Consider the following 22,131-nt stretch of genomic DNA (forward strand, 5'->3'; position numbering starts at 1 on the left):
CCGTTTCTCTAAGGGTTTCATGGGGATAATTTCTTCATTTATAGAGCAATTGGTGTGGTGGAAATTATTGAGTGATTAGAGTTGAAACAGAAGATCCGGAATTTGTTGATTCTAGGATATGAAAATGAGATCAAACTTGCATATCTAGTGAGTGGCCCATCTGGTATCAGAAACGTTTTGCTAGTTATATCACAAGTCTTTTATGTAAACCCCTTCAATTAGAAAGTTTAGTATACTGTGATGTGTGATTTGATCGAAATTTTTATTTTTGAGATTTGGACTAAGAAATTTTCATCCTAGTCATCTTGAATAGGATACCCCACCCCGGCTCTAGCATGTGCTTTGGGAAAAAGTAACATGAAACTTAAAATTATGGGTGTATTTTATATTTCTAAATGAAAGGGGATTGATCTCTGGTCAATCCTATGACAAATAAATAGAAATTGCTGGTTATATCTCATCAAGAAAAAAGAGGCTTTTCAACCACCCTGACCCAACCTGACCCTAAAACCCTCGGCCCTAATGCAACGCATCCTGGTCTTAGATTGGGATTTATCTAATGCAATTCCAACCAAATTTAAGCTAAATTCAAGATGGATTGGGTCAGTCAAGTTGGATTAGGTTAGTCAGACTGAGTTGGATTATGTTATATTAATCAAGCTAAATCAAGTTGAATAGGAATTTTGAGATAAAAAAAAGGTTAGGGCAATTTTATTCAATTCATATATGCTGGTTTAAGGTCTCAATCATTCATAAATTTCAACTGCATACATGCACAATTGATAAGATTAAAATACACATATAAACATATAAGCTTATATGAAACGTAAATATTATTTATTTATTTGGTTGGGTTGATTTCTTGTTGGATCAAGGTTGGGTTTGAGTTTGGGTCAACTTTAACAAATGCTACTTAAATTTGGGTTAGAATTTTCTGGACTAATGACTTGCTCTAGCTCCTATCGTAAGTCAGTTTGCTGTTCTGGTCCACTCGAGACAAGAAAGTCTACAAGTAGGATTGGAGCCGGATCGGGCTAGGCCAGGCCATGCTTCTACCCGAGCCCGGCCTGAAATAATTTTTCGAACTTCAGGTCTGACTTAAGCCCGATTTTTTTGAAAAAATACAGGCTCAAGCCCAATTGGGCCAACCCACACGGCTCCCGCATCTTCCTCGACTCCCCAATCTTCCTCAGCTCCCCCTTCCGGCCATCTTCCTCGACTCCCCGACCAATCTGAAATCAGATCTGCAATTGGTGGCTAAAGACGGATGACGGGGTCGGCGATGGAGGCGGCGACGATAGAACGCGACGGAGGGAGGGGGGCGACGATGACGGAGTGCGATGAAGGCGGCGATGGAGGTGGATTCTTGAATGCTTGGGTCAGCGTTGGAGGCGGCAATGATAGAGCACGACGAAGGGAGAGGCACGACAGAGGCAGGGGAGGAGGCAACGAAGGTAGGTTCTTGAGTGCCTGTAGAGTCACCGATGACGACGAGGCGCGACGGAGGGAGAGGCACGACGGAGGTGGACATGTGGAAAGAAGAGCACCTGCAGGAGATTAGAGGGGGGAGCCCAACACGGTTGAGGATCGGAAGGAGAGCGACGGCAAAGACTGACAGAAGAGCAGAGAGGAACAGGAGTGAGGATGGCGATGGTCGATAGACGGAAGCTAGGGCTCTTCGACATGAAATCTCAATAGAAAAAATTGAGACTCGAAAGAAAGACTGAAGGATGGAATGCCGGATGAAAACCTTAAAATTTGGCTAATTGGTTAACTCAATTTAACTAACAGATCAATTTAGGCTAACTCAGATTATTTATTTAAGCTAAATCAATTTAATAAAAAATTAAACTCGGATCAAAAATTTGGACCGATAATCGAACTAAAATTCAAATTCTGGCCCGAGCCGAACCAAAGGTAAATCCAAGCTCGGTCCGAAAACAAAACGGACCTTTTTTTTTTTTTTTTTTTTGATTCGAATCCGACCTGAATGATTTCGGATTGAACACGAAATCCGATCCGAAATCAGCCCAGCCTGATGAATCTCGAACTGGTCCGAGCTCACTTCTAGCCCTACCAGGAGACTAAAACAAGCGGTACAATCTAAATTTGCTTGTGAATGTGGATCCCAAAACCTTAGCAGAGTTCTTGGGCGGGAGGACAAAAGCAACCTGGAAAATTTGGGGAAACTCACTATTGCTTTAGCTGGATCAGTACTGCAATATGGAATTTGATAATGATCACAGGCCACTTAAAAATGCCCTTCTAGAATTGCCTCCAGAGCCTCTAGGGGAAAAAAGAATACCTAAGGAGGCTTCACAGGTACAGCATATAATCAAGGTTTTAGCCATAATAGTATAAAGCAAGATCCCATATAACCTGTTAGTGATACTATGAACTTTTTTTATTGGAAACTAAAAAATGGACCTTTTTTTTATTGGAAACTAAAAAATGGCAAAGCTGCGCAATGCACTACAGATAATGGTTGCTTTGGTAAAACTCAAAGTAATGATCTTGAAGGGAGAGTCTGCTGCTGGAAGCTCAGCTAGATGGGTTGAAAGAGATCTAAGTTATGATAGACTTTGAACTTTTAGTAGCAGCAAAAACGTAACAACAGACATGAAGGTGGTACAAATGGACGATACGAACAGAGCCATGGAGAGACAAAGGGTCATCAGATGGCAGAAATTCAGGTTGTACAAACTGACAACGCCAAAAACAGCAATGGGAAGATGACAGAGGACATCGGACAGTGATTTGTCAACAATTTGGCAAAGACTTCAGCAACCAAGAAGGCAGATATTCTGTCAAAATTGAACAACAGGAAAGCCTAAATCTGACAAATGGTTGAAGATAGAGTCATTACAACCTAGTGAAGTATATCATATGTGACACAGTCATTTATATTTAGAAGAGAAAATCATGGACAGTAGCTTACATATGAAATTTAAAATCAATTCCTCAGCAGAATTTCCTTTTTAAATAACCTTCAAATATTTACCTGCATAATTCAAAAAACTGGTACCGACTATAGTAAACTAAATCAGATGACAAAAGCAAGCCTTGCTTCCCGCTCAAACAATGATAGAATATAAAGGCCCTTGATTTCTGATTTCCTCCCCTTCTCACTTCACTCAATACTGTCATGTTTGTACCAGATTTCTGTTCAACCTAGAGAATAAAGACAAGTACCCATGAGTTTGATACCTTCAACCTAGAGAACTCCAAAGAAGGGATTGGCTATGGCAGAATTCAACTCTGATCCAGCAGAATTCAGGACTGCCATATCAACCTTGTCCCTAGGCAGAAACAGAAATTCATTGTTGTCAAGCTTTTGAAAGCCACATATCTCGAGAAAGTCAATGCCTCCATGAAGGCTACCAACTCTATCCTGTTGAAAGAAATTAGAAAGAGAGTAACTAATTAAATTGTTCAGGAAATGAAGAATCAAGCCAATGCAATATGAAACTCATGGAATTTCTCATTTACCTGAAATGTTGGATTATTTACTCGGATTTTTCTGAATTTTTCTTCATCTGGATTTTTGGCAATGTTGCCCACATAAGTGAGAAGTGTTTGGAAAGCTCTCTTAACTTTAGCATCCTCATCCTGCCAGGTTGAACATTAGACGGCATATAATGTGATTCAACAGCAAGCAACTATTTACCATAATTTATCTGTAAAAGAACAACATATTTGCCAATTAAATAGGAAAGCCCTTGGACTATCCATTTTAACCAACATGTCAAAATCCTTTTCAAGCCAGATGCTTGCCCCTGACCATAGAACAAGCATTCAGCACAAGAAACACATTCTGTGATGCATGAAACATGCAAAATAATGGTCAAAATTTTGTGACTACATACTATAAAGTTGCATCTTTCTATTTTATACAGTACTTTTTGAAGGGATGAATGAGAGCCTTGGCACAATGGTAGGTTGCTCAACTGTGACAGGAGAGGTCACGAATTCAAAACATGGAAACAGCCTCTCCATAAGCAAAGGTAAGGCTGCATACATATGATTCTCCCCAGAACCCACAATAGCAAGAGCCTCATGCATTAGACTGCCCTTGTTTTATTTGTTTTAGGGATGATGTCAGTCTTGGCAGTCAGAAAGTAGCAAAAAGTGAAGTAGAGCATGAAATAATTTGAATGAGCAATTTTGACACGTTAGCCCTCTTTCTCCAACCCAATCACAAAATTGTCCCTGTTTTCTAAAAGTACGTAGCACGTGGTTTTGATTATTAGGGCAAAATAATCCTATTATTCGACTAATATTGATTTGACAGGTTGCCATCTAATAGTCAAATAATAGGATTATTTGTCCAAATCAATATTAGTTGAATAAAGGGATTATTTTGTCCAAATAACCAAAAAAGTTGCTATATGTATTTTCACAAAAAAGTGAACCATTTGGGATTGGGTTGGAAAAAGAGAACTAACACGTTAAAAACCCTTTGAACGATTCTAGAAGACAGATAAAAGAGCACAACCAGTGCTTAAATGTACTTCATTGCTTAAGAATATGAGACTTTAGCCAAAAACTCAAATGATGCATACATGTTGACACTTTTCTATGTTTGATATGAGTAACAGATCACAAATCTCATCCCATACTTCTCTGAGAATTTATGACCAAACATAATTGAGACTGAGGATACCTTCTGATGTTGCTTAAGAGAGCGTAAACAGTCTCTCATGCGCTCTGCCTTTGAAGCAGGCCTAACAGGTAAGAAACTCTGCAAATTGTAAAGCATATGTGCCAATAAATAATACAGTTTTATTCGGTGTTCCGCACACACCAAGGCTTGTAACTTAATTAGGAGGCTGTATGAAATTTATGTGAATCAGTTGGATCAAAAAGTACCTTCTTCTCCTCCACCACTGTTGAGCTGGGTTTTGCAGCTTCAGGGTCTTCAGGAGGCAACCCAAGTTTCCGCCTTCTTTCTGCCTGTAAAAAGATTTTACGTGACGGTGTTAAGGGCAATACACCTCTGATGTTAACAGGGATAAGAACCAAGCACACTAGGACAAGAACAGGCCCGCTGTCACAAAAACAATAGCCCGCTATCCAAAAACAATGGGATAAGGTCACAGACTGACAAACATTTGATGGCGAAATAATTAAGTCCCAATTCTTTTAACTGCAGATTCACGTGATACTATCGTATGTTCTCTATACATTGATATGTCGTGCTTAGGACAACATCAAGCCCAAGCAAGTTATTGAACATTCTCCGTCTTAAAGGAAAGTTCAATGCATTGATGTCAATGACTAACTTGAAACAATCAAAAGCAGCTGAGCTCCAAGAAGCACGTCATAAATTGTAGAAGTAATAAACAACATAAATAACGACCACGGAAAAGATAGTAGTTGGAGATACAATAGAAGGTTTGTGAAGATTCTACCAGTATAACAGTTAGGTAAGGAATTCTTATCCACTCCTTTACTCATCCAGGAAAATGCAGCTATGCATAAGGTAAAGTCATAGGCATAGAAACTAGATAACTCACCTTCTTGTGGACTTGATTCAAACATATTGACATTGCAGTCCAAGATTGTCAGCTAACTAGTGTAGTTTATGCCCTTTAGGGTCTCATAGCACAATAACACAAATACCTAACTAGTGTAGTTTATGCTCGTTAGGTATCTCATCACACAATAATACAAATACCTAAGAGGTATAGCCCATTACTAGGGTATAGAGAAGCATTGCCATTATGGTATGTTTTCATCTTGTGGAACATATTATGTTCACCAAAATCCCACAAGTCCATGAGTATTAAAGTTCCATCAGTCGAACACCCAGCATTCATTCTTCCAACCCCACTATTACTTAACCTCAAATTAGCAATGTACAGTTATCTTTTTAATGAGTCATGACCATCCCATGGGTTGAACTTGGATGTTTTAATATGTTTGCCACACAAGCATGCATTTTCAAGTTCCACCATAATCTTGTACTTACTTTTACAAAATTATTGTAATGGATTAAAGCCTTCCTGAACTGCAATATGCAAACACATGGCAAACAGGATCACTTCCTAGACTTTAAAGTCATATTTGTTGAATCATGAATCATTAGATCCCACACTCGGAGCAGACAATAAACAGAAAAAGGAATAAATGAATATTAATTTTATTCACATCACAATTAAGCATCACAGTAAATAGCATTTTAACTACTACAATCAGCTCAAAAATCATAAAAAAGAAAATCATTTATAAAATTATAGCGTATGATAACCATTAGACAGATAATTAACAGAAATTTAAGTATAAAAGTGAAAGCAATAGAAATATAAAATGGATATCTTATATTCTAGAAGATGTTAGCTTCCAAACAGCAAGCATAAATGAAATGGTCTACACAATACACATAAAACCAAAATTCCAACATAGATAAAAGATCTAAAGAAATAGGACAGCATGACAAGACAGACCTTATCCTCCTCTAGTTTCTGGCGAATTTTCTCTCTTGCTCTTTTCTCTTCCTCTTTCTCGGCCTTCCGCAACGCCAACAGTCTGTGCAAGAAGGAGATGCACTAATGAACCAGACCAGAAAAGATAAGCAATATGCCAATTACAGGCATTATGCCAAAAATCAAATAATCATTATCCGCAAGAAGAGCTTTAGGCTAAAATAAACCTTTTCCTTTCATTTTCCTCCTCAATCCGCTTGGCTTCCAAAAGTTCCTTACCAATGCGTATTCTCTCCTGCAGTAGATACAACAGCAAGGTCTAACTACATCCTGAAATCCATCTCCTAAAATGTTGAGCTAGTGCATTAAGTGCAGGTTTGCAAAATTGAAAATAAAAAATAAAGTTACAAGATAATACATCTAGCTTCCAGCAATCAGCACAAAGAGAAGGCAAGAAAAGTACAAGAATATTCTTAAAATAAAGAAAGATTAGGTTAGTAAAAACTTAATGCAAACCACAGTTAAAAGAGAGACCCCACACAAAGTGCAAACAAATGAGGCCTGAAAAGAAGGTGCAAATGGAAAATAAATCAAACCATCCATGCTGGCACATTAAACCACACAATTTAAGCTGTAGTAATATTAGTTTCCCTATACGTCAACATGTAAGTATAAATTTGAAATCTGTACTTGTCTCTAAGACGCCTACAGTGTGTAATGCATTGTTTCTTGATGGACAGTCACATTTAGGGCCTTCAAACATGCATCGATTCGATACTTAAAATCTTGCTCTTTATAACCCTTATGCTTCCTAGAACTAAATATCTTATATAACATACCTTGGTGCATCGAATTTTTATCATAGCTTCATATATTTGATTGTCCTGCATTACAAAGTCCTTTTGGATTTATTCAACTATGTTCCAGAATTGTTAAAATTGTTTGGCTATTTTTCTGGCTCAAAGAATACAAGATTAAATTTACAGATATATACAAAGCACCATGCTGTAATGGCATGGTCAATAATTGATTTCAATTTAGAGTCCTATGTTAAAACCCTGAATTAGGATCTTGATGACAGCTCTCTGCATGCCAACTTTGAAAAAACACCAGAAAGTATGTCAATAAGTTGATCCTCAGTAATCATATTTGATCTAAAGAACAGCTTCCTTGAATAAATCAAAGCATGGTTCACTTGGACCTCAGTCCTTGGCTTTTAAAATCTTATAAGAGACCAAGAAACACAACTTCAAATAATTATCTTACTGACTATCAATAGTAGATTTATGGTCTCCAATTGATATATGTCACAAGACTTTCAGTGCAAGTTATAAAAATGATGCATCAAAATCACATTAACCAGCCAAAAGAAGAACAACTAACATAGAAGGAACAAGGTAATACCTTCTCTCTTTCTCTTTCCATCTTTTTTTCTTCTTCTTCTTTCTTCTTGCGAGCACGTTCACTGCAAGTACCAAAGACTAATGAGAGACATACCTATATCCCCCAGGTTTTGCCCAACTTTTGAGTTTCATTTAATGTTGAAAGCAAACAAAAATGCCATGTTTAACAAGAAAAAGTCTGAATCCAATATACAATAACCATAATCGTCAAGCCCTGTCCCAACTTTTGGGGAGTTAGAACCAAGACACAGAAATAAAAACAAATTTTTAATTGCTGATGTACCAGCCTGTACAGGGTTGCCATACTGAACCAGTACAGTACTAGAACAGTATGGGGGTGTAGTACGCCCTTGTACCAACACAAGGGATAGGTGTTGCGCAAACTCCAACATCATACCATGTATTTGTACAAGGATGTACCATATCACACCAACCCACACTGGCAAGGTGCCAACACAGCATCTGGTACCAAGATTAACACTTGAATAACACAATGCCCTATGTCAACATAGGATGAAACTTAATCTTATAAGGACAATTTACCACTCCTTATTCAGCAAAATGATCCAGTTTATTACAAAAAGACTTCAATGCAAGTACAAACAGCCAATTCAACATTCCAGTTAAAGCCTACTGAAAAGCAGGGGCAGTGGTGAGTACATGTGCTAAAAAAACATTAGGCCTATATGGTATGCTTGTTCTATATAGTATACTAGGCCAGCTCTGCACCTGGTCAAAGTTCACCAAATCATCATTTTAACTATCATCACTCTAATCCAATCTATGTTGGCCAGGCCTGAATGTGGTTAATATACATTCAAACCCCCTCACTGGACATCTATATGAAAACCCATAAGGTAGGAAGAAAAGGCAACAATATGCTTTACCAATCATTAGCTGTCTTGAAGCTCAGATGTAACTTTGAGTCTTTTGTGATATGTGAATATCTATTCAAGAAAAAAAGAAAATAAGAGAGAGGGGGAGGTGCAGGGTTTGAGTTGCCCAACTTTTAGCCTACATAGATTTGCATGGATCCTTATAACCAGTTTTAAACAGATAAGCAATATTCAAGAAGACCAATATCTGTTATTTGAATTGGCTTTTATGAAACCTTAGAAACTGGGTCTTAAAAGGTAAACCTAGCACTAACAAATTAGTCCCCTATTTGCATTTGACTTGGCAGAAAGTTTGCATACTTGGGACATCTTCAGACTATAAATGGCATCATCATGTTCAACAGATGTGAATATAGTTTTATGCTGGCCATCAATAGTTGAACTCACTTTCAAAGGATTCAAACTCTTCAACTGTACGTAAAAATTGCATGCAAAATATTTGGTGTTGTTGCCATCAAGATGCCTGAGATGCGTGCCAAAAAGGCTTGCTGAGCCCTCGAAATATGGATAACAAGTCCAATGCATGGGTCATGTGATCACACACTACCAGCAGCAGATTAGCTGGAAAGAGAACAACAAAAGAAGAATAATGATAGTAGCATGGGTCCAGATGCCTTGACCTTCAAGGACTCTCACTACAGTTAAACTGCTTGTTCAAAGAGGAAGAGGTAGAGTGTAGCCGGGGCTACAGATTACTGCTGCAGATAAACTAGAATTCTACTGGGAAACTAAAACATAGAATTTAAAGAGTAAAAGCAAAGATATTTGAAGATAAAGATTAACATAAAATCTGGTTGATTGGATGATCTAAAAAGGATCTTCTCCATAGATTACTTACAATTGTTTATACTAGAAGACAAATGATATAGTTACCGTCCACTCCCAGTGGTAGTAGCCCTCATCTAGCCTCTACTTTGTTAGTTCCGGCGACTAACATTAACTGCCTTCCACTACTTGTGCTGTCATAACAGCCAGATTCTGCATCGGCTATCAAACCAAGAGCCATGCTCGATTAGCCTAAAATCTGTCACAATTAGACTTCACTTGGCCTACCCACAATAGTTCACCCTCACCATCTCTCTTTTTACTTGGTCTATAGTAAGATTCCCCATACAAAGGTACCTTTAAGCAAGACTCGGTCAACTCCCCGTATACGACATTTGTTGCTTTGGCTTATTGAGCATCTTACCTTCCCTTTAACTCGAGGTGAGATCACATGATTTAAAAGTTTTCAGTCTTGTTTGGCTCAACACTTGGAATCCCTTTTCAAATCACATCCTAAAGCTATCACGTGCATGATGATCCCTAGGTGCCAGGATGTGGTGTAAACATGTGTCTAAGACAGTTATAACTAAATAGTAAGCATTTGATATGGACTCCAAGAGCATCACTCAAGTGTCTGACAACACATAAAAATAGTTCCCATTTGGAGAAATAAAACTCTTCTTCTTTCTTGTTTAAGAATCAATCTACAGAAGTTTTAAAGGGTTGCTCCTTGGGTGCATAAGCTTAAACACTATAACCAAACAACATAGGCCTCCTTAGCAGGTGAGCCTTGGTGCAACAGTAAGGTTGCTCCATTATGACTTGGAGGCATGGGTTTGAAACATGAAGACAACCTCTCCGTATGTGAAGGTACTGCTGCTGCATGCATTTGACCCTCAAGAGCCTCATACACTAGGCCGTCCTTTTTTATCTCCTTATATGCCAGTTGATCTTCTAGATCTGGAGAGTAGATGCCGCCACAATACAAAGTTGGCCAAGCTTTTGGCACCAATATAGAGGTTGACATCGCATATAGATACAGTCATAAACATTCTTATGGTTGGATCAAACATACTTTGTTGCATAAAACCAACCCCATTTCAAGGCTTGTTGACTAAAATTAAAAAATTGGCAACAAATAAGAAGTAACATATGATAAAAGACAGACTATATGGCTGTTCAAGAAGATAGTCAAACTTGAAGGAAAGAAAAGAAGGAAAGAGATTCGAGAGTAACTACGAAATTCCTTGACCCGAAGTGACTCTAGAAAATGTTTTTACTTGACCAGACCAGTGTTTTGTCAAATTAACAAGTTGGAAAGATTTTGAAATTCCCCTAAATTTTTTGTCTTTTCCAACTTAGCACATACCAATATTTCACGAAATTGATATTCCAAGACAAAACATGTGACGTGAAATCGTATCATTGCATTTGATAGCTATAAAAGAATCATATTTACCAAACAGTAGACCAGAGGAATCTGAAATAATAAAGACTAGCATTGCATTCTCATAAAAAGTCAGAAGAAGTAAATGAGTTCCATATATCTTTAGACAATATCACCAATTTCAAGTCATGATTTATTTTCTATCATGGCATATAGCAATACAACAAAACAAGATCTTTAGAACAAACCGTAGCTCTTGCGCTTTCATCTTCACTTCCTCTGGAGTTAAAGACAGTTTGCCGGTTTCAGCTTGCGTGTTAACAGGCACCTGAGAGCAAATAAGATATAAAAAATAAATGGAATAAATTTATGTAACAATCATTTCTTTCCAGAGCATAAACATATCTAAATGGCAAAGGAATGTCCCAAAACTAAGGAAGTTGCATGTTGTCATACCAAATATTAGGTTAACATATGATAGCATGGACAGCTTATAAGAATCAATATTGACATAACATAAAACCTGTTCAAAAGGGCAAACGCTATATCATCAAGCAAAAAGCCCCAAAAGCACGTTTGAAGACAATAGTTAGAGATACAAGCATGAAGCTGTATTTGGTTGAGTGTTCCCATTAAAATGACAATGAACAGACCCCATAAGAAATATAAATAAGAAATGGCATATAAATCAATTTGTGTGCTGTCTTCAAAATGGCATGTCAACTGGGTCCCAAGAGAATGCAAATAGTATATTACCAAATAAGGACATAGCAATATTATCGATTACAATATGAAGCCTATATTCTATTTGCCTTCCATGATTGTTTATATCAAATTATTCTCAAATCTAAGCTAGGAAGCACATATAGGGATAATATACAGCAAACCTTGAAAAAACTAGGTACAATATGGAGAGGATACATCAACAAATATTTATGATTCCATATAAAGATGCATAAATTTGCACACACACATATGTATGTGTGCATGCAAAAAAGAATCTATAAAGCATAGTAGGCTATCAAGATAATTTAGCCCATACTTATATGGCAGCATGAACTTTTACCAGCTCATCATTTGGTCATCATTCAAATGCATAGACCGAATTGTATACTTCTTATTTTAATATTAACATCACAGGCTCCAAGATTGACCATTCATTGTTGAAAGGTTAACATGAAAAAGGTCCTTCCCCTCATTTTTCAAGGCATCAGTTTAGAATCTCAAGCATTTTCAAGAAGTGGCTGGATTATTTTTTTTAATGTTGTAAATAGAGAACTTAATATAAGTATTGGACAAGTATGCAAGAAATATTCAGCATCAGTATTAGATACATATTTGATATAGAGAAGGCCTGTGATTTGAGTATCCATGCTTCCTATAATCTAAGACTAACGTATATATTAAACAAACAATAATTGATAAAGGAATATAACAAGGTGCCATAAGGAATAATTTATATCATATTATTGTTGCAAATGCAATAATGAATTCAACAAAGCAATCAATGGATGTATGCACCTAAAAAAAAAATTGAGTGTAGTTCCTCAAATTTAGTGTTCACATGCATTCAATAAAATGCAGCCCATATGTAATCACAATCTTTAACACCAACAACATGCCGAGAACCCAACTGATCATTATACTAAAATTTACAACCTCACATACATATATAAAGATAAAGATGCCTTAACCCACCAATATGGGTTCAAGTATCCTACTTTGCCATTCATGACGATCAACCTCTCAAGGATTTAGGTATCACTGTCGTGCCCATGGAGTTCAAAGGTTCACATGGCACATGCAACATGCCATGCCATGCTCACGTTCTGCATAGGCTAGCACTCTATATATGCAAGCAAAATAGCACTCACACATTTCAACACATACAGGCATGAGTTTCCTTGGATTCTATTGTTTTTTTTTTTTTAAGTTCCGTACTTTGTTCTTCTTGGTGCAGTAAAGAATTGTTTCATGCATTAAAACAATAATTTAAAACATCAGATCATGCCATGAAGTCAAGAATGAGAGCATGTAAGCATGCTAAACATGGCACACTGTATCTTTTAAGCTAATATCATATTCTAACAATGTATTGCCACTTGTAACCATTCATAAAACCTACAACATTGGTACAAATTATATCATGCATTGACAAGTTATTTCTCATAATTAAATTCAGAAGCTCAACAATTTATTGTGCTCTAGGAAAAGAAAATTAAAAAAATAAAAGAAGATGTGGATGAGGGCTCGTTTTGCTAGAGGTGTATAGTAGATTTGTTCAAACACCATGTTTTGGGTGTGAGTTTACAAAGTCCTGCTCATCACCGGTCTCCTCCTCAAAACTGTACCAAGAGCTCCTCAAATAGTGGGGAAAAAATAACTTGAGCCTCTTAGGCTCAGTACAAGCCAAATGAAACCATCTGAGCTTTTTATACTCAGCATGATCCAGTACAGTCAACACCAAGCAGTTTGCTTGGTATTTAGTATCCTCCACATCCCCAGTGCCAGAACTAGCTCAGTGTAGACCATCATGAACCATCGTCTAAATCCTTGCGATAAATATGTCCTCAAAACTGAAAATGATTCTCAAAATGGAAATTGTCTTCGACTCTCTTCCCACAAGTGGATCTGGAACTTCTTTCATCTCCCTCATCTGTTCTGACCCTTCAGCCCATGGGACCCCTTAGCACAACTGCATTGACCTATGCTGCACATGCCCATCCATCTTAGATGGCTTTCCTGATCATCTTTTGGTGTATCTATTATGATTTTTCAAACTATAGCATTCCTAACTGGACAACGAGAATTATCTTTTCTGGTTTTACCATATCTCCATCTCCCCATCACATTCAGCCGCACCAAACTTTTTGTATTGTGCCCTCAGCAGCGCCCCTTATCTCAATCCGTAAAGAAAGGTTTCCTAATCCTTTAGGCCAAATTTCCTAGACATATTACTAATATGATAAAACTGCACAACACTTGAAAGGCATATCTCCACTTTGTCAAATTTACTTTAGGTTTGAATGAAAAAAATCTTCTCCCTATCCAAGAGGATCATTTCAAATCTAGCACTCATAGATGTAAATACTATATAACAGAGAACTTTCATAATCAGAAGTAGATTTTCATTTCTTCCACTATGGAAAATTCTTAAAAGCATGCATTCATGTTCCACAACTTTCCTGACCTGCTCCTCTCTAATCACTATGTAATCTTCTCCACAACTTCCCTGTCCATGTGCATCATGATAAGCATGGGAGTGGTACTCAGATCATGTCCTGTATTCAGATACTGTATTCCAATAGCAATTGATCTAGCAATTTCAAGATATAGTTTTTTTGTCATTCAACCATGGAATTTGTTTCAGAAACTAGTTATTTGACTTCAAAAGTATATCAAACATCATATACATAAATTTATATTTTTCTCAAAAGGAATTTTTCCAAGATTAAGTGGAAAAATTTATGTGCGAAGATGTCGAGGCGATAAATGTTTCACCTCTGGTAGAATGCAAAGAGTTTTCTAATGATATCAAAATTGCACTGTTACTGATTGACTACATCCAACCAGCTAAGATAAGATTTTGTTACGTGTCAAATATGGACTGGTGCACCAGAAGAGATAAATGTTACCATGTCAAAGTGTAAATTGATATGACATATTACAGTAACCAGTGTCACACATCGAAACGAGTACATACCATAGGCATCTGGTCAATGTCAGGATCATCTTCATGATCTGCAACCCAATTTATGGCAGCCTCAAGACTGCTGTTACCTGTAAAAAGGAGGGACCCCACAACAAGTGAATCCATAATCTTTACAGGAAAAATGATAGTAAAGGAACTCAGGTACTTGCATTTAATTATCATTGTGTAATTAATGAATGTGCACATGCACACGTTGCTGGATGCATGTCTTTAGGGGTTACATGGTCTTTCCCATTCACTGCAGATATAGCTATAATACTGTTGCTCATGTTCACTGCAGAGGCAATTGGAGGGACAGGATAAACTTTGGGTCCCACCTGGAGATCAAGTGAATTGATGGATGGAATAAACAGCAGGTCGAGAAGGGCAACGACAGTGTTTCTTGTTCATGTTTTCAAGAGGTTTTTCAAAAACATCAAAATGCTTGATCTCAGAAGCCAGGAGGCCAAAACATGAGAAGGTGCAGAAACTGGAACACCTTCATTGAGTGGAAACTAGCACAGTAATTCTAAGATTCTGAATTCAGGTCATCATCTTCATACTTCTCCACCACTCATTCAACATGACAGAGGCATCATCAACCCCAAAAATTGATCATAATGCCATGGCAGTTCTGAAGGATGTAAGAAGCTGATACATGTCCTATACCACATGTCAATTTTTCAATATAATGTTTTTTTATGGATAACTCAGTCATAGATCTTTGTTCAACCCCTATATTCTCTGTCATATAACAATAATCATTAATAGGACTGATCCCATGCCCTACTTTAATATTTAGCTTTCAAACCAATTTTCTTGGAACAACCTTGGTGATACTACTACCACCAAGCATGAGCTCACAGATTTACATTCCATAGTAGTTGCTACTTCTCCGCCACTCATTCGACACAGATGCATCATCAATCCCAAAAATTGATCATAATGCCATGGCAGTTCTGAAGGATGTGAGCAGCTGATACATGTCCTATATCACATGTCAATTTTTCAATATGATGTCTTTTTATGGATAACTTAGTCATAGATCTATGTTCAACCCCTATATCTCTGTCATATAACAATAATCATTAATAGGACTGATCTCATTGCCCTACTTTAATATTTAGCTTTCAAACCAATTTTCTTGGAACAACATTCTTCATACCACTACCACCAATCATGAGTTTACAGATTTACATTCCATAGTAGCTGTTACTTCACCACTCATTGGACGTGACAGAGGCATCATCAATCCCAAAAATTGATCATAACACCATGGCAGTTTTGAAGGATGTGAGCAGCTGATACATGTCCTATATCACATGTGAATTTTTCAATATAATGTTTTTTTCTGGATAACTTAGTCATAGATCTATGTTCAACCCCTCTATTCTATATAACAATAATCATTAATAGAACTGATCTCATTGCCCTACTTTAATATTAAGGTTTCAAACCAATTTTCTTGGAACAACGTACTTCATACCACCACTACCATTCATGAGCTCATGAATTTACATTCCAAAGTAGTTGTTACTCTGGAGACATATTGACACCTCCAAGCTCTCTTATCTTGTGAAGAACAAATTGTCAGATCATTCTTTGGTGGTAAGATTAATATTCATCATAGATGCTCCTTATAATCCTATCTTTTATGGATCTCATCCTCTACCACTGAGCATTTTTGATGATTTATTGCGGATAACAAGGGAAGAAGGAATCAACTCATTACATACATATAGGTCTTTTAATCTTAAAGATCTCTTTGTGTGTTACTTCTTGGGGCTTATATATCAAATGAAAAGGGAGCTAGAAAATTGGCAATTTTGCAGGAAGACATTCATTGACAACCTCATGATGCGTCAAAACACCTTTTTCTATAATGTTTCTGTATTAACTACAAACATTCATAATCAAAACTTACGAAGGTGCCTAGGTATAATAATTTCTATCGAGAAGATAAGGGCAATAGGAAAATCTGCAAAGCAAGATAGTCTTGTTGTGTTGATGTAGACTAGGATTACAAGGTATTGGAACAGGAAATGTTACGACTTAACAAAACAGGCAAATGGATGTTCGGTAATCTGCTTTGCAGTAGACTAGAATAGAACACTTCCCCGGGTAGAAAACAACAATTCTTTTTTTGATTTTTAAAATTTTTAAAATCATAAACATGTTTGTTTCAGTCAATTATTATAAACATTATGATAATCAAGGGGAAAATTGCCATAGTGATGGCAAGAATAAAGCATAAGAAGCAACGTCTGCCACAACAAAATGGATGGCTGACCACCATTTGTACAAAAAAATAAATAAACAAAAGGAGAAACTACATTTGAACAAACTTACCAGAAAAGTGAAGTGCTCTTGTTGCACGAGCTGTTGGAAATCCCATTGACTCAAGTTCGGCAAGAAGATTTTTATCAACCTCTGGGACAACCATCTCTAGTACACATGGAAAAAGTAAATAAATAAATAAAGGCATGCTTGCAGACAATGACTGGAAATTAAATTAAAGAACTAATGAAAAACAATTATGTTTTTCCCTAAAAAGAAAAGTGTAACTTCATAATATAGGTAACCTGGTACTAAATGAGAGCATATATAAACCAAGAAGAAGTATTCATGAATCATATATTAATATCAAAGACATATATCTCGTACATATCCAGATTTGGCTGAGTGCAGTATATTGTGCCACTGACCCACATACACAAATATGAAACAATATACAACCATATAGATAAATATTAAAAAAAGTAAGCTAAGCAAACTCACTTTTTCTTCTAAAACAAACTACTCTGCCTGGTTACCTAATGATTGACAAGCATGTTCTAGACTTTTCAAAACCATTTCTAATTGTTAAAACTTAAAAAGACACATCAAATATGATGACTCTTCTTATAACGGGCATTCATTACCAATAAGTCAACAAATAAATAAATAATGTACTGTTTAAAATTGCTTTCTAAAGATGACTAGACATATGAATTATATGCAAACAAGAATTCTAGCTCTTCTAAACAACTCTAGAATTTTGAGTCCGTCCAACCTTTGTTTATAATGTCGTAATCAAGGTTTTCAAAATCTTTACCGGATATGTTCTGGTCGGCCGACGGCATGAATCGGTACAGCCCCGTACCAGATCGGACCAGCGCAAACCGACGAAGGGAGGAAGGGACGAATCGGGGAAAAGAAAAAGAGAGAAAGAGAACAAGAGAGGAAGAGAAAGAGAGAGAAGAGGAGGAAAGTAGGTTGAGGCGGCGGAGACGCCATCAGTGGCCACCAGAGTGCTGCGGGGGCCTTCGGAGGGCTGCGGTGGCCACCGCGGCTCCATGTCGTCCGCGGGAGAAAAGAAAGAAGAGAGAGGGGGGGAGGGAAGGAAAAGGATCGAGGGGGATCCGATGGAGAGGCCGTCGGAGCACCTCCGACTGGCTGTCGTGGCCGTCGGGCTGCGTAACCGCCACCTACGACTCCACGACTGTGAAATAGGAGCAATCACCTATGTTTCATGGGCTTTTTTAAAACAAACCCGACAACAGTGAAGCTGGCAGTAGGTTGTCGACTTCATTGTTTTTGAACTTTAAAAAATGTTGAAATAGTAAAGCCAGCAAACACATTACCAACTTCACTATTTCTTAGCTTTTTTTAAGAAAATTTGAAATAGTGAAGCCAACAAATCTATTGTCAGCTTCACTATTCATCATCGTTTTTAAAAAAGATGATGCGAAGGTCGCGGCTCCACCCACGTGTTTTTCGCCGCCGGTGGCCACATCGTAGAGATTCTGCTCAAACAACAGTTTATTTAGCTCGAACACTTTGACATTGTGCAGAATTCGAAGGTCTCTCTCATCCTCGGAAAGGATGGACTTGTCCTTATTTGGAGACAAGTAGGGGTCGCCCCAAATTAGGCTAAAACCTCAGGGATAATTTGAAGACCCGAAGAAAAAATGGCTTTTCCATTCATGGATCGAGGAAGAACGACCAGTGATGAACTTGCACCCCAACCAAGGAGAGAAGTACCACCACCCCTTCATGAGAATGCTTCTTCAGAATGAATAACACCTTGAAGAGGAAACACCTCGGAATGATACTGAGCCAATAGCAAAGAATGAAGAAAACAATGATCACCCGAGTGGAATTCAGGGTGATCTGAGTTGGAAGGACCCTATAGAAATCAAGGGCGTTACTAATGAAAGAATAGAATGAAAGCTGAAGACTGGTCCGAAGAGACTCTTTGTATAATGCGACTCGGCCTCCTGAGGCGTTGGTCACGCAGCCGTCCCAACCCAGGACCTTGAGCCGAAAGATTGAGGAGATGAAGAACTGAGAACGAAACCTTCCCAGGTCATCCTCGGTAAGGCACGACTCCTCATTACTTGGGCTCCAGAAGTCTCCGAACCCACGCACAGGACTGCCTACGTTGCGGGAAGCAGAGACCTAGTTCCCAGATGAGGAGTCAACCACGATGACAGCCCAAGAATCGCTCTTAGACCCAATCCAAGGAGATGACAGCTAGCAGACTGCTGCCATCACAAGGGTTTTTGCCCCGAATCTCATCGCTGTCAAGAGACATTGGCGAAAGAAGGAAGATTATAGGAAAAAAGCCAAAGCCGCAAAGAAGGAAGAAGGGGGGAGGTGCGAGCAGGACTCCAAAAGGAACTACAAAGGCCAAATGAGAAAAAGCAAGAAACAAAGAAAGAACGAAGAGAAATGGAGGACCAATCGAAAAGCAAGACAACCACCAGTTCTAGAGAAGATGATATCAACGAAGGGAAAAGCCTTCCTTAACTGACGACAATAGCAGAATGGTAGAAAATCTGGTAGAATAAAATAGAAAAAAGAGAGAGGTAACAAACAACATCCTATTTATGCAGACCTCCACTGCCGTATATTCACCTACCGAATCACCAAATCTCGCCACTTGGCCAAATCAAGGGTGTTAGTCTGTTAGATCTTGCGACTGTTCATTGCACGACCCCCAGATCAAGCAATGTAGGACGATCCACGAGCCACACTGCAGGGTCTACCAATGTCTGGCACATGGCAAGTCCTAGCAAACCTGAAAGCGATCTCCGAATCTTTTTTTCCCAAACCATCACTCCACAGTACCTTGAACCGCCCATCCCTCGTAACTATGGTGTGGATTGTGAAGGAACACATTAATGAGACCCTGAGATTTCCTCCGTCGAATATGGTAAGATAAATGCTCGAAAGAGAAGATCAGATCGGCAATCAGAGACTGACTTGAAAATCGGCTACTTCCTCTGCTTGAAGCAATGTGGTCACTTTGGGCTCGAAAGTGAGAGACAAGTGTTGTGAAGGTAACCTACTACCCACACCGACCTTCCTCTCCTCGAGACACAACCAACCACTCACTGATTCGATAGGACTACCCCAGATATCGTGGAGGGCCGAGAAACCAAGATGGACCAACTTTTATCATCGACCTCCAACCGACTCTTAGTTCGTACATCAACCAAGTCCGAGGTCTGAACCTTACCGACCTTATAATCAGATCTCATCAAAGATGGGAAATGAAGCCTTACAGTTGATGAGACGGCGTTCTTGAGCCTCGAACATAGTCATCGGCATGAGGCCTCGGCTCGACTTCAGACCACCAGCTCATTCACCAATATAGGCAAAATTTGCAACTGTCTAATAATTTTAATTCACAGGCGAATAGGAAGATTCCCTATCCTAATAACCTATCAAAATGTGGCCTAAAGGATTAGGCTTAACAGTCTATAAATTCCAACTAACGGCCTATGGCTCTACCTTAATATAAAGAGATATCAAGGGGACCCTTAGATAAGCCTGATCTAGAAGAAAAAGATATATGTCCCACTCTCACACTCACCATTCTCCCTCTTTCTTCTACTATTCTCAAGCTCCGACTAACTTAACCATCAGAGGGTCTTCCACTAAACAACCCTTAGTATGAGTGGACTTCTTTTGTAAATTCTCTTTAGGCACCTCCGCCCCCGATCGATGTCCACCCTCAGCTGCATCTGCCTCAGACCGGAGTCTTGTGGCAACATTCTCAAATTAAAGCTATTTATCACAGGCTGTCCACCATCTCAATGATCTTGACATCAAGCTGACTAAGAGATTCAGCAATGCGTAAATTCTTGAGAGACATTTAATTGCCGTATGATATTCCCTTCCAATGCGCGTATAATACTATTTCACTAAAAAAAAAAAATCGAATCTGAGGACAGATACCCATCTCAATCAAGTCCTTTTATACTTTGATCAAATAAGGATAAACTCACAAAACAACAGCAGCTATTAAACAACAGGATAAGCAAATAAATAGAAGGTAGAACAGAATCCATCTGACGGTCTAAACCAAAAACACGCGTCATATAACCTAAAGACGAACAGGCGATCCACAAAATCCATCAGAACTCCAACAAGATCCCTACTATAATGCACCTCCCGCATCACGTAGAATCCTATCAACGCAATTAACTCCGAACAAAAGAAAATTAAAGAATCACCTTCAGACTGGTTACTCTCAGCAGGAGCCACAGCGCTCTCCTCCGACTCCATAGGAGCCTTCGGCGCCTCCAATTCAATCGGCTTTGCCGCCTCCGAGGTCTTATCAACGAAATCTGCATGCCCTGTCCTCTTCGTGTGCAGATCGGTCTCCTTTAACCCCAAAACGACTCCAAAATCACAATTTTTTTTTCCACAATGAACGAAATCCCAAACCAAACAGCAAAAGAAAGGAGGAAAGGAGATATCTTTAGGGAGATTTGCATACGATTTTCGATCGACAAGGCTTGCCGCAAGCGGTGCAGACGAGATTGAGGACGGCTTCAGTGGATTCGGAGAAGTTGGTGTGGGAGGTGAGCTCCGCGTGCTCCTGGGCCTCCTCCACGCTCTTGAGGTGGGCGCCACAGTCCCCGCACCGCAGAGAAAGACCCGCCATTGGAGAAGGGAGAGCGAGGGGAAGAAGAACGAGATCGATCGATCGAGATATAAACAGAGAAAGTCGCAGAAAAAAAACCCCTTGTTTTGTTCCTACCTCGAGTATCCTCCGGTATATATGTTTGAGTAGGACACTAATACCTTTCGTATCGTTTCGGCTTCCTCCCGTTCTTCTAACGATAGTAGGATTGGGAGGTGGTGAAAGGCATGGACTTGGATTCTCTGCCTTCTCTTTTTGTTTTCTTCTTTTTTTTATCTTGTTTTTTTTAATCTTAACATGTGTGATAAAATTCAGGTCAACCCAAACTTGATCCTATCCAATATTAGTTGAGTTTGGATTGGGATATTTGAGTTTGAAAGGTTGTGTTGCGGTCAATCCCCTCGTCGCCTGATCGTCGGGAATGAGCACCTGCAAAAGAAAGTCCGCACTGATCGGAGACGGCTCCGACGGGGACCCTCCGACAGTCAAGTCGGAGAGGAGACTAGCTAACAGTGAAAAGAAAACAAGGAGCTCAGCGAGAGAGGAAAAGAGAGAGAGGGGGCAAGCCCAAGAGTTTCCAAGGGACCTCTAGCACTGTTGCCTTCCCCGATATATATAGTGGAGCATGGTATGGCGCCGTCATTAATG

At 38.7% G+C, this 22,131-nt stretch overlaps 1 protein-coding gene across 1 annotated transcript; it reads right to left on the minus strand.

The window, feature by feature from the left end:
• Positions 1–2,934: 2,934 nt before the first annotated feature.
• On the minus strand, positions 2,935–21,689 carry LOC105051187 (uncharacterized). Its single transcript, XM_010931496.4, has 12 exons — positions 21,337–21,689; positions 21,071–21,221; positions 16,917–17,012; positions 14,580–14,656; positions 11,125–11,204; positions 7,830–7,890; positions 6,653–6,720; positions 6,447–6,528; positions 4,870–4,953; positions 4,664–4,741; positions 3,490–3,609; positions 2,935–3,391 (listed from the first exon to the last, which is right to left on the minus strand). The coding sequence occupies exons 1-12, from the start codon at positions 21,502–21,504 to the stop codon at positions 3,215–3,217; spliced, it is 1,242 nt and encodes a 413-aa protein (XP_010929798.1). The 5' UTR covers positions 21,505–21,689; the 3' UTR covers positions 2,935–3,214.
• Positions 21,690–22,131: the final 442 nt, after the last annotated feature.

This window comes from Elaeis guineensis, chromosome 9 (assembly GCF_000442705.2).
Source record: "Elaeis guineensis isolate ETL-2024a chromosome 9, EG11, whole genome shotgun sequence".
NCBI classification, from domain to species: domain Eukaryota; kingdom Viridiplantae; phylum Streptophyta; class Magnoliopsida; order Arecales; family Arecaceae; genus Elaeis; species Elaeis guineensis.